The sequence below is a fragment of the Polypterus senegalus genome, chromosome 10 (genome assembly GCF_016835505.1).
Source record: "Polypterus senegalus isolate Bchr_013 chromosome 10, ASM1683550v1, whole genome shotgun sequence".
In the NCBI taxonomy this organism is placed as follows: domain Eukaryota; kingdom Metazoa; phylum Chordata; class Cladistia; order Polypteriformes; family Polypteridae; genus Polypterus; species Polypterus senegalus.
Window position 1 is genome coordinate 95,366,986 of NC_053163.1, and position 13,462 is coordinate 95,380,447.

At 34.8% G+C, this 13,462-nt stretch overlaps 1 protein-coding gene across 2 annotated transcripts in view; it reads left to right on the top strand.

Annotated features, from left to right (window-relative positions):
• The window catches only part of med12 (mediator complex subunit 12), a 131,289-nt gene that overhangs the window by 54,520 nt on the left and 63,307 nt on the right, over positions 1-13,462 (top strand). For both annotated transcript variants that reach the window (XM_039766252.1, XM_039766254.1), the window contains exons 21-26: positions 3,036-3,263; positions 3,350-3,494; positions 4,347-4,467; positions 4,801-4,911; positions 5,014-5,127; positions 9,283-9,446. In XM_039766252.1, the coding sequence (XP_039622186.1) occupies positions 3,036-3,263; positions 3,350-3,494; positions 4,347-4,467; positions 4,801-4,911; positions 5,014-5,127; positions 9,283-9,446 (883 nt within the window). The remainder of the gene's footprint in view (positions 1-3,035; positions 3,264-3,349; positions 3,495-4,346; positions 4,468-4,800; positions 4,912-5,013; positions 5,128-9,282; positions 9,447-13,462) is intronic.

Below are 13,462 nucleotides of genomic sequence, written 5' to 3' on the forward strand. Positions count from 1 at the left end.
TTTTGCTTCACACTTTTAGTAATGCAAGTGAGAAATATGCTTGAAAGGAAACAAAAACATTTATTTTTTCTAATCTAGCCATTGTAATTTGTCTCTTTATGACTCCAATGTCATTATAATAATAATCCTCTTCTTGTGTCCCAGGACGGTATTGATTTACTTATTTGGGTCCTCATTAAAAAGTTTAAGAACCCCTGAACTAGAGAATTCAAAGAGGAACCACTGCTTGTAGGAATGCAGTGAAGTGTGCTATAAACTTTTTTTTTTTGTGGGACAATCCCCCCCATACCCCTTCTGTGCTCTTTAAACTCTGCGGTGGAAATGCATCATTCACTCCCTCTGCTTCTCTTCGACAGCAAATTTCGATGCACTGGAGAAGTCAAAGGGAAAAAGTAGCTTGTTGAAAAGTAGGGAGGTGTGTAATTATGTGGGGTAACCGTTGCAGCACACTTTTATATAGCAGACTGGGTAGATTTGCAATTGTTCAACCCGGTTATCCTTTATTTGCTTTAGTACCATTTCAGTACTGGCACCATGGTCTGAAGGCTAGTATAAATACGTTTTAATACTGTTCCAACATTATTATGAAGAAGTAACTTTGACATGAAAAATACCAAACATATATCTAGCAGATCTAGTTTTGGAAAATAAAGTTCTGCTAACAAAGAAGTTGTAAAATCCAACTAGATAAAGTATACTTATTTTCTAGAGAAGTGTATATGCTACAGATAAAAACAGCAGCAAGGAACACATCTAATACATTGTCTTTAGTAGTGATATACTAATTTACTACAAATGTTTATATGAAAATAGCAAACTGCTTAAATGAAACTTCACTGGAAGCAACATATCCACCCATTGTGGCTGTTTGTTAATGATTCATTTAAACTCCCTTAGGCAAACTTGTATGGATCCAAGTGTATCATTCACAGAAGGTTGGTTATGAGATGATGAAATTTTATTATGAGAAATGTCAAGTAATTGGGTCAGTAGTCACTGAGGCAGCACACCATGGATTTCTTTGGAAAATGAATTATCATAATGAGTCCCCATCTTTAATCCATTAAGAAATTTGGTCTATGTAATTAAGATTAAAAGGTCAGTGAGAATAGGAGCAAGTTGACTGACACAGGTCTTAAGTATACTGTACCTGCATACACAAGGTCAGGTCCAGGCTTTTCTTGTTATGTGTGTTCTGAAACAGCCTTTCATCAAGATTTCAAATAATAAACCGACAGCTGAAGTTCAGCATGTTGCTTTCTCTTATTTTGTGCTTCAGACTGATATGATAGAATTCATTTGAATTATCAGTAGTAGTGATGAGTAAACCTCACAGATTAAATTTTTCTGTGTTTGGTAAAATTGTGGAAATATTTGGAAGCTTTGCTAAACCTGGCAAAATGCTTTGAAGTCAATAGGAAGGAGGAACATAACTAGTTTTGAGCAGATTGTAATGATGCAGTTATCTTTTAAGTGTCCCTGAGGGTTAGGGAAGCATTTGGCAATTATACTGATCCGAATATTGTGGTGAAAAATATGTCCTGAGCTGTGAAGGAGCAGTGTTAGCCACTGTATAACAGTGCCTTAAACAACAAAAGCGGAAGATAAAACGATAACCACAAGCAAAGTGCAACAAATGGCCACAAACTAGCAATAAGTGTGTGTGCATAATCATTACGCTCTCAGAGTTCCAATCTTCAGAGCACTGCTTGACCATTGGACTGGCTTGTTCCATTTTTTAAAGCATGGCTTCACACAGCTGGCACATTTTTTTTTTGTTTCCAATCTCTGCAGATGATTCATACTTTTTTCTTCCAAAGATGGAAACACCTTATAAATAGTAATAAATCTTACTGCTCTATGTGTGTTCTTACACTGGGAGGGGGAGGGTTCCTTTAAGGTTTGTTTTTCTTTGGTACCAAGGTCCGCGAGTAAATTGGGCATGCATTCAGCCTGTGACCCCTTCCCTTATATGGACCTAGCACGTGGCTGGTGAGTAGTAGGCTGGAGCTCTTGTTGCTAGGAGTTGAAGATCTCTTTGCACAATTTCATACCGTTGTCCCCCGTTTGATCTTTGGAGTTCGGGCAGATAATGTATGAATGCCAGTGTGTATTGGCACACTCAGAGAGCCTTTAAAGCAAGGGATCATCATTATACTTGAGAGAGTGGGGTGGGATTGGTTGTAAGGATGACTGTGCCTGTCTCTACCTGATCTGTGCTATATAGCAAGTAGCAAAACCTGCTTAATCCAGCAGAGAAGATCTTATGCATAGTAAATCTATGCAGAACAATGCAGTAATTTTATCATGGTCAGCTTGTGTACCCCTTAAATGAAAATAATGCAAGTTTTCTTTTCTTTTTTAAAAAACCACATGTATTCAGGGGTGCAAATCCATGACAAAAAGCATGCATAAAGTCGATTGGGCAGCAATGTAAAATGAGGTGGACAATGCATACAGTTAATACATGAAGGTTCCTTGCAAGGCTTTTACAGCTCTGTGATCTAGCACTGGCCTTGTAAAACATCATGGGGTGCTGCCAAATTGATAAAAGAGCATCATGGCAAAATAATAGACTTTTTTTAAAGATATATTACGTTTACCTTACACACACATGATTGAAATGTACTAAGAATTTAGAAAATCTCTTAAATATCATCTAATCTTTGCTAAACATGAACTTGGTTGTAAATTTTTGTTTAAAACGGTATTCCCCCAATTCAGTGTTGCTAGCTTTTTTTTTTTAATAAGATATTTAGTAACAGATGTAAAGCAATGCATAGAAGCAGCAATTACTTTTAGCTTTACAAAATGAAAAATCAGCAGTTTGCTCAGAAAATAAGTATTTTAAGGGTCATTAGTATTTTTATTTGTTTACTGTTTACTGTATTTTTAAATATTCAGTGGTTTTAAGAGCAGGCTATGTATTTAAACCCAGCCTTATACAGACTGTCTATTATGTAATTTCTTTAGGAAATTTTAAAATTTATTTCAGCATTTTAGATTTTATTATTTCTTTGTATTTTTCTCTTCAGTGATTTTTGCTCCAAAGTTAAAAACTCTATTTATTGCAATATTGACCCTTCTGATTCCAACATGCTGTGGGACCCTGAGTTTATGATTGATACTATAGAGAACCCTTCTGCCCATAACTTCAGTCACTCTATGGCAGGCAAAATCCTCAATGACAACCCAGCCAATCGGTACAGCTTTGTGTGCAATGTACTCATGTATGTTTGTGTTGGACACCATGACCCAGAAAGGTAAGCATCCCATCTATGTATGTTCTCTGTATTGCTACTGTGTTCTGTATTGATCGTTCTTTTCTATCACATTTGTTCCTTGACAGAGTGAATGAAATTGGGATTTTGTGTGCAGAGCTTACTGCCTACTGCCGGTCATTGAGTGCAGAATGGTTGGGAGTGTTGAAAGCCCTTTGCTGCTCCTCGAACAATGGGAATTGTGGCTTTAATGATCTTCTGTGCAATGTTGATGTAAGAACTTCAGTGTTGTTCCTTAGAAATATCCTTTCAAGTAAAAATGCCTTGCTGTTTTATTTTTTGTTTTTGGTGTATATGGGGCGTACCAAAATGAATTGGCATATTTGAACCACCAAGAAATTGTTGTAATATTGAAATGTGCAGTATCATAACTAGTAGTTCCATCTGTTGTAACAGCATATGTATTTAAAGTGTTCTTACTACCTTGGTTCCATTGTTACAGCTGACAAGCACATGTTATTTTGAATACACTTGGTATCCAGTTCCAGGGTCCACTGCTGTACCCTGCATGGTTACTTTTTGATTCTTTCTCCACAGCTCATCTTTATTTTAACCAACCCTTGTAAACCGATTGTGTTATTTCAGTTCAGTCATTTGCAGTTATTTAACCATTATATGTGACGGTTTTAGTGTACGTGTTTACATCTGCTTCTTGAAGCCATACATAAATATCAGCCATAGGTTATTTCTTTCTTCACAAGAAATTCAGTTGCCACATATTGTTGAAATCAAAAGCTATTCTATTTATATTTTGAAATATTCTGTGATTCTATTTAATATATTCTATATTATGGAATAAAACCACTCTTCAGAAAATCAGTTATGGTATAATTATTATCTTTGGGAACATTTTTTTATATATAGTATACAAGAAAGTAAGATTTCACTTCTCATGATATTCATGAAAAAGTGTTTATTTTAGACATTATTCCTTGATGTTTCAGTAATTTCTTTTGCTTTAACAGTATGCATTAAAGGATACAGACTGGGTATACTTTGAATCAGTATAATTCGATATATTTAACAAACTTCAAATTATTCTTAATCATTTTTTTTAACATATAGGTGAGTGATCTCTCCTTTCATGATTCTTTGGCCACATTTGTTGCAATTTTGATTGCCCGCCAGTGTTTATTGTTGGAGGATCTTGTTCGATGTGTTGCAATTCCTTCCCTGTTAAATGCAGGTAATATGCCAGCTTGGCCATGATTGCTAAGCATTGCTTTTTTCATATTCCAAAATGTTTTCTTGTGCAGAATTAAGTAATGTGGATTGGCATCCTGTATACAGTTGATTCTAGCTTAAAATATCAAATATAAGAGCCCACTATTGATCATGTTTTGAATGGTGTATGTGGTTTTTGAGAGAACATTTTATATTGAATTTATTTTTAGTCCTTAGCCACAAACATTTTCAATGTATTGAAGAGAGTCTTTGTATTTTGTAATAACATGTGTCCTTTCTTGGCTTTTAAAATTACTTTATCTTGATTTTTAAATATCTTTTTCTTCACTTTTAGCCTGCAGCGAGCAGGACTCTGAGCCTGGTGCAAGGTTAACCTGCAGAATTCTTCTTCATTTATTCAAAACACCTCAGCGTAACCCCTGCCAACAAGATAACTCTAAATCAGGTATTATATCAGGTGTTTTATTTATAGTCATGTACTTTCATATGCCTTTTGGTAAAAAATAGCATTAACAGACTAATGTAATTTCTTGTTTCTTTTCCTTAGACAAGCCCTCTGTTGCAATTCGTTCCTCATGTGATCGCCATCTTTTGGCTGCATCCCAAAATAGCATCGTTGTAGGTGCAGTGTTTGCCGTTTTAAAAGCAGTTTTCATGCTCGGTAAGCGTTCAAAATGCTTTTCTTTGTTTTCTAAGTGAAGTTTAATAAGCATATTTGGGTGTTTTTAAATAATATTTTTTTTATTTCACTAGAATCTCTATTTATGACCTGCTTTAGGCTCTTGTGGGTGTCTAGAGTACTTAATCTTACCATTCAGGAAACATTTTACTCTAATTTGAAAATATGAGCTTTCAGAGAATACCTTTTGAACACAAAAAAATACAAAACACATTGAATGTTATTATTTGCAAAGGTTTACAAAGAGCTTTTCTTAATTCAATTTCAATCTAGCTGGTATATTAAAGCTATCTCAATTAAAAGAGAGCACTAAAAAAAAAAGGTAAAAACTATAGCCTTTATTTATAAACATGGTTGTTTTTGTGATGTTTTATGTAGTTTCTCTATTATCAATACTTTTTAATGCCACCAGCTAACAAAAACATGTGCTTAAGCTAAATAAAGTTATAAAACATGTTAATAACATTTTAGAATAAGCTTCCACTTCAGGGAAAATGGTACTTAATCTTCATTTCTTGTTTCCTTTTATACAGTAGCTCTGGATGCTGGCTCTCCTCTCTTTCTCTTGGGTGGGATTTGAAGTTTGCTTTGTTAAATTTGACTTAATTGTATGGGATGTTATCTGCTTCTAATGAAAATCAGTAGATAATAAAGTAGTGTAGTAAAGTTGACGATTGTGATCCACTGAACTTGAGTATTTGATTTAGATGATCTAGTGATTTAGTTTTTTATTATAACTTTGAATTCTATAAGCAGCATGGTTTTTGTTTTGTTTTGTTTTTTTTAAATATCATGCCAGATTGCTTAGTTTCCATTAACTTCAAGACTTCCTCTTATGTGGATTTCTTTCTCAGATTTAATTTACATTAGCCTAGTGGACTTGATCAAATGACATGTATATTTTCATTTAAGCTGAAAGTCAGCAATTGAACTACAAGTGTGAAGGATCAATGAGATTTATTGGCTTTTTGATTTGGCTTTGACTCCAGGCCACATCTGTACTGCTCAGTTAGTTTGTTGACTCATTGCTCCATGACCTGAAATGTCAGCTCCCTCCTTAATTCTAACATAAGATTCTATATTTAAATATAATGTGTCATTTTGCTTTGATGCTTTTATTTAGAGTTCAGTTTTATAAACATTTTTGTGGACTTCATATACATTTTACTTTTCTATTTTATAAATCATTTGTGTCTTATTTTCAACGTTTTTGGATCTTCTTTTGTCTTTATCCTTTGAATGAGATTACACTTTCAAGTACAGCCTGTCACTTTTATTCAGTATTTTCTTTTTAATATTCAAATATAAATCTGAATGTTGGTTCTAAAGCAGTGGTTCCCAAACCTGGTCCTGGCAACCCACTGTGGCTGCAAGTTTTGTTCCAACCAAGTCCTGTTTTATTTGGATTCCTAGCCTAATTAAATGAGCTGTTACATCCCATTTTCTGTGTTTTGTGGTGAGTGTAGAAAGTATAAAACTAAGTTTGGCAAATTTTTATTAAAATGTAATAAGCAGTTATTATGTAGTTTTTTGTGATATTTTTAGTTTTTAACAATATTATCCTGATCATCATCATGCTTTTCCAGGTATTCTTGTTATGTTATTAGTGGATCTGACCCTGAAGTAGTTGCAGCCTTTCATCATTCAGTGTTGTTACAATGCCTTGGTGTCTGCTCTGTAGGATTCTAATTGTAATTATTACGATACAATGGAGAGAGCAAACTACACAGAAAAATGTCAAAAATAAATATTTCCTGCTGTGCTTTTTTGAATACAGAATAAGAGAACAGAAGAAAAGACCAGCTCATTAAATTAGATCAATTATTATCACTTACTGTGAATCTGAATTGATCAAAACATGCAGCCACAGTGGGTCCCCAGGAACAAGTTTGGGAAGCACTGCTGTAAAGAATGCCGCTTTTGTAGGGCCTTACAACCCGTAAAAGACTGATAAAATGTGAAATGCCATTTTTTTATCCTTATTGGATATGTTTATAGTTGGCTATTCATACATGCACTCTTTAGTTTGCTTGCTTATAATAAATAAGCAGAACTTTGGAAATTATAGACAGATGACAATAGAGTACTACATTATGATTATTTTTAAGTTTATATTGGGAAGAATTGCAAATATGTTAACATGTTTTCTGTTAGCTACTATGGTAGTTGTTACTTGTCTTTCATTTTAAATATTGGCAAGCAGGCTTAATTCCACCAGAGGGCAGTGTAAGATTAACTGAGTGTGTATAATAGCATGTTTATTTATTTCCCCATGTATGTGTGATGTACTTAAAGAATTCGGCCTTTGAAACTTCCACATTACCGCTGTTTCATCTAGTTTGGCAACAAAACCAAATGTACTGCAGTCTTTCTTAAATTTAGTTTTTAACAATATGTATGCTAAATTGTAGACCTCTTTCTCTCCACAACTTTTTATACTTACATTTAGCCATTAGGTAACAGCTAGAGGTGCAGAAAATGTTAACCTTATTAGGTTTGAAAATAAAAATATTTTGCAGAAAAAATATGTAATTTGAATAATTTATAAAGTTTCTTTGGCCATTTTGTAGTGAGAGAACCTGTGTTCTCATTGTCAAGATAGTGCTTTACATATGCATTATATGAAAGTTATATGGCCATTTTATTTGTTAAATTAGAGGACTTTGAACTGATCTACAGCTATTCCTGTAAGCATCTGTGGTTTCACACTTTTGCTTTTCTATTCTCTATTATGGTTCACTCTATTATGGCAACATTTTCTTTTTTGTCGATGAGTAAGGCCAAGCATACCTTGTGGCATCTGTGAGTGATATCCAGCCTCAATTCAATTCTGCGATCCCTTCTTTTGAGTGTGACATGTGAAGGGGACTGACCCTGGAAATTTGTTACATACTGTAAGCAGGTGGTAATCTTTTTAGAAATGGAAAAAATTAGTAGTATATTTTATTTCTTCAGTATCTGAGGTGAAAGAAGAAAATCAGAACCTGCAACAAAACAATCGACCAAAACAACAATGGAGAATTTGACCATCTACAGCTTATAAAGAATTAAGATGTGTGGATTGTCTTTTTATTTTTCGTGCCTTAGACTGATATTCAGGATTAACGAGTACTCAGATGGAACTGTCCGGTTCAATCAGATTGGTAGTTTTCTGATGAAAAGATGTTGCTGTGTTTTACCAAAATTATCAAAGTTCTGAAGCTTTAGTTTGTTTCATGGGATTCCAGTAATAGCCTGATATATTGAAATGATTCCACAGACCAATTATCTTCATTTTTAAAAGGTTTAGTAGAAGTTCAAAGTAAAACAGTTCACACAAAAATAGAGAAAAATATATATTACAAAGTAAAGAAAAGTTCTTGCTTAAGAAAAGTTCTGTTCTAGCTTATATCTTGTTTTGTTTCTTTAATTTTGCTTATACAGTTGAACCATTTCTAAATGGTCAGAAAACTGTATGCCCATTCACAAACTGCAAATGAATATATCAGTCCATGCTAGCAATGAGACTTAATTCCAAGCACACACTGACTCAGTTAACACACTGTATTACTGATATAGGAAGAAAGTTCTATCTCACATTAACTTACAGGGGGTGAGAGGCTATACCATAATCTATAACTATGAAAGAAAATTGTGTTCAATTCTACTTAAGCAAACACTACTATGACTTTAACTTAAAGCTTTATCCTTCAATCATTAGCTCTTAGAGGTAGTATATTTTATTTATTAAACCTTCCTTTCCATGTATAAAAAAACTTAGCTTTAAAATTATGACAAATTGCTATTTACATTTAGGAATAATATTTTTGTTATTGTATTCAGTCTTCTGTTGTTTGAGAGGCTCTGTAAATTTTGCCCTTGTTTCCATTGTTTTATTGAACCAATTAATCCCAATAACCTTGGTACTACTGTTAAAAATCACTGCCAGAAGAAGAAGTCAACTATGTTTGAATAATATTGGTTTAGTATTTAAGCTTTGTTTTTTTTAAACCATGCATCCTTGCAAGTTTAGTTTGGCAATAAATATAAATTATATAAAATAATGATTGTAAAATGGTAATTTATATTAAATATAAATTTGCATGTAATGCTTTTTTTAATGGATCACATAACATGATCATTTTTTTGTTTTTCAAGGAGATGCAGAGCTGAAAGGATCAGGGTTTTCTCACACAGCTGGTTTGGATGACATTTCAGAAGATGATCTTGGCTCTAAAAAGGCCGGTGGCCGAGCAGTTTCCATTGAAACAGCCAGTCTGGATGTGTATGCCAAGTATGTGCTGAAGAGTATCTGCCAGCAGGTAGGACTTTTTCAGGGACTGTATAAGACTGATAATTAGACAAAGAGACCAAATCTGTATTTATAATTTCAGTGCAACTATTTATAGGCAAATGTTTATTTATCTGCAGTGCTGAATGTTATTTTACTTCTTTACTACATTCATAATAGAATAGGCTGCAGCCTAAGTGGTCTTAGAAAATGGTATGATAACATTCATAATATATTGTCAATGTCAATTTATTTATATAGCACATTAAAAACAACATAGGAATGCTGTGGCCAAAGTGCTTTACAATAATAGAATAAAAGAAAACACATAAATAACACAAATAGAAATAAAATATATGAACATAAATTAAATAAATAATAAATAGAATTAATGTTACATAATCACAATGGGGAAACCACCAGAATTACTGAAGGTCACGGAATACAAGTGAATAGAAATGAGTCTTTATAATCTTGTTTTGAACAGTTCAATTGTAGACGACTCCTTTATGTAAAGAGTTCTTCAGGCGAGGCGCAGCAGCTGTAAATGCTCTGTCCCCCTTAGTTTTACACTTAGTACGAGAGACAACAAGAGCTAACTGACCAGAAGATCTAAACACTCCAGATGGCTGGTGTAAAGCACACAATTTGGATAAATAGGCAGGAGCAAGCCGATGGAAAGATTTAAAAACTAGCAACAAGATTTTAAAATCAATTCAAAAACTGACGGGCAGCCAGTGTAAAGAAGCTAATATTGGAGAAACAGAATCATACTTTCTTGCCCCAACCAGGAAGCGAGCGGCAGCATTCTGGCCCAACTGTAACCTGCGTATCAGGGATTTGCTAATCCCAGAACACAGCAAGTTGCAGTAATCAAGGAGAGAAAAGATAAAAGCATGAGTAGCTTTCTCAAGATCCCTAGAAGATAAAAAAGACTTGATCTTACATAATAGATGAAGCTGAAAAAAGCAACTCTTGACTACAGAATTAATCTGTTTCTCAAAAGAGAGGTCTCTGTCAAAGATAACACCAAGATTGTGGACTTGAGGTTTGCAATAGACAGAGAAAGAGCCGAGAAATCCAAGACCAATTTGGGCTTTAGCTGATGGACCCACTATAGGCACCTCCGTTTTATTTTGATTCAGATCAAGAAAATTATTAGCCATCCATCTTAGTTCAGAAAGACAGTTGTGCAGTTGATTTATTGCAGAGTTGCAGACGGGAATATAAACCTGAGTATCATCAGCATAGCAGTGAAAAGAAATGTTAAATTTCCTAAAAATAGCTCCAATAGGGTGAAGGCATATAGAGAATAAAATAGGACCCAAATTGGATCCCTGAGGAACACCATATTTAAGAGGAGCAGTAGACGAAAAAGAGGAATTGAAAGTCCCTGAAAAGTGTCTACCAGTTAAATATGACCTCAACCAGTTAAGAGCAGCCCCTTTAAGCCCAACAAGATGTTCGAACTGCAACAGCAATATCTCGTGGTCAGTAGTGTCATAGGCAGCAGACAGGTCAAGGAGGACAAGGACTGCAGCACCACCGGAGTCCGTAATAATAGAGATGTCATTGAATACTTTCAGGAGGGCCGTCTCAACACCATGATAACGCCTAAAACCAGATTGGTAGATCTCAAATAAATTATTGGAGTTAAGGTGATCAACCAATTGATTATAAATAATCTTTCTAAAATTTTAGACAGAAATGGCAGTTGGGAAATCGGGCGAAAATTGGCTGAAACTTCAGGATCTATTTCTGCCTTTTTTTAGACCGGGACACACCACATCATGTTTAAAAAATGAGGGCACAGATCCCTCACTAATAGAATCATTGATAATGGCTAGTAAAGATGGACCCAAAACATCAAAGGCTTCCACTACAAGGCGTGGTGGTACAAGATCAAAAGGACAGGGAGCTGGTTTAAGGGTGTCAATAATTCTTTTTAACTGTGAAAGTGAGACAAGATCAAAAGATTCCAAGACAATACCCTGTTTAACAGTAGGAAGTTCATAGTCAGTTTGTACAATGCCACAGCGGATAGTATCAATTTTGCTGACAAAGAATGAAAGAAACTGCTCACATGAATGAGCAGTGCTATTTAATCCCATCACAGAATGAGGGTGAATGGCCGCATTAATTGAATTAAATAAGACCCTAGGATTCTTAGAATGACGGGGTACTAAATCAGCAAAGAAATCTTGTTTAGTTTTCTTAACTGCAGCCTGGAAGTTGAATAGAGAAGTCCTAAAAATCTGTTTAGAAACAATCGATCCATCTTTTTTCCCCGCACTATTCCGCAGTTCGACAGGTGCGGTGCAGCGATCATGTAGTTTAGCCAGGGAGCAGGTCTTTATTATGGTGTATTTTGAGCGGAGCAATTGAGTCTAAAACCGTTTTACAAAAAGAATTACATTTTAAGACAGAATCATTGATACCATCATTTTGGACGTGCACATCAAGACTAGAGAATATGGTTTTAAAATCGGATATAATAGAACAATTTAGAAAGCGAGAGCAGCGTGGGAGACAACTAGTGGTCGGGACATCAACAATAATATTCAAATCCATCATTATAGAAAGTGATCAGTGAAAGAAACATTGCATAAATCAATATTATTAACTGAAATATCACATGTAAGAACAAGATCAAGGGTGTGATTGATAGAGTGAGTTGGCTTATTAATATGCTGGATAAAATCAAATGAGTCCAATAGGGATAAAAAGTCATTAACCAAAGGATTCGATTGACAACAAACGTGAATGTTAAAATCACCAACAATAAATACATTAACAACAATGTCATGGAAGAGGTTAATATCAGCCAGGAGATCAGAGAATTCAGAAGTGAAGATATCATTAATTACAGGAGGTCTATAAACCGTAGCAAACAACAAAGAAGGGGAGCTGCACAGTTCTAAAAGTTGCAGTTCGAAGCTACTAAACGGGCCCTTTGTAAAGCTCCAACAAAAGAACATACTTTTAAAAACAGTGGCAATGCCCCCACCACGACGAGTCAGCTTGCGGAGAGTTTAAAAGTGAATAACTTGATGGTACTAAGTTGGTAAAACATGAAGAGTCACCATTTACAAACCAGGTCTCAGTGATGAAAAAGAAATCCAGATTATTTGAGATAATAAAGTCTTGCAGAATAAAAGTTTTATTAGACACTGATCTCACGTTCAAGAGAGCAGCCTTGATAGAAGTAGAAGAGCTCACTGCGGGACGAGCACGGGTGAATGTGTGAAGATTAGCAGCGTTTACTCCCCGAGAGCACACCGAGGAAGAGTGATGCCGCCTTGAAATGGAGAAATTAAATCTTTTTCCACAGTGGCGGTGGGTGCGTTTGCGTCTCTTGAGAGGCATTCAACTCACTAATACAGGTGAACACTGGCGTCCAGGTGAAGAAGTCAGAAGATGAATAAAACAAAGGTGGAGGTTCACATAATATCCCATCAGAAGATGAAAATTGAGAGGAAAGCAAGCAAGAAAATATGTTAAGTAAAGAATCACAATCGTAGGACAGAGGCTGTTGGGATAAACTAAAACATAAAAACAAAGTTAAAACATAGATTAGCAAGACGAGCAGACGGCCAGCCACACCAGTCAGCGCCATTTTGAGAACTCATATTCTATTGCATGAGTTATTTCGATTAATTACCAAAATTGTACTTTTTGGATCATTACTGTTTTCCCATAAAGACTTCTACAGCTGGTGTTTTCAGGTGCTATAATTGCTTCTGACCATAGTTACAAGAAAAAAATAATGTTCCTCTTCTGGATTTACTGTAGGTATTCATTTAGATAGATACTTATTAATTGCATTTATACTAATGTGTGAGATGGACTAAGTGTCTGAAACAGCGAAACACTAACAGTGGTTTGAGAGTGAATTGAGTTGGTGGAAAAAGTGCATAGTGATTAAGTAACTTTGAAGGAGGTTTTCTTGTTTGTATGTTCAGGACTGTCTTCTACAAGGATTCTGTCTTTTGTTGTCACATTAGTGTTGCTTTCTATTTTGGAAAATGAAATGTTAAAATCTTGGAA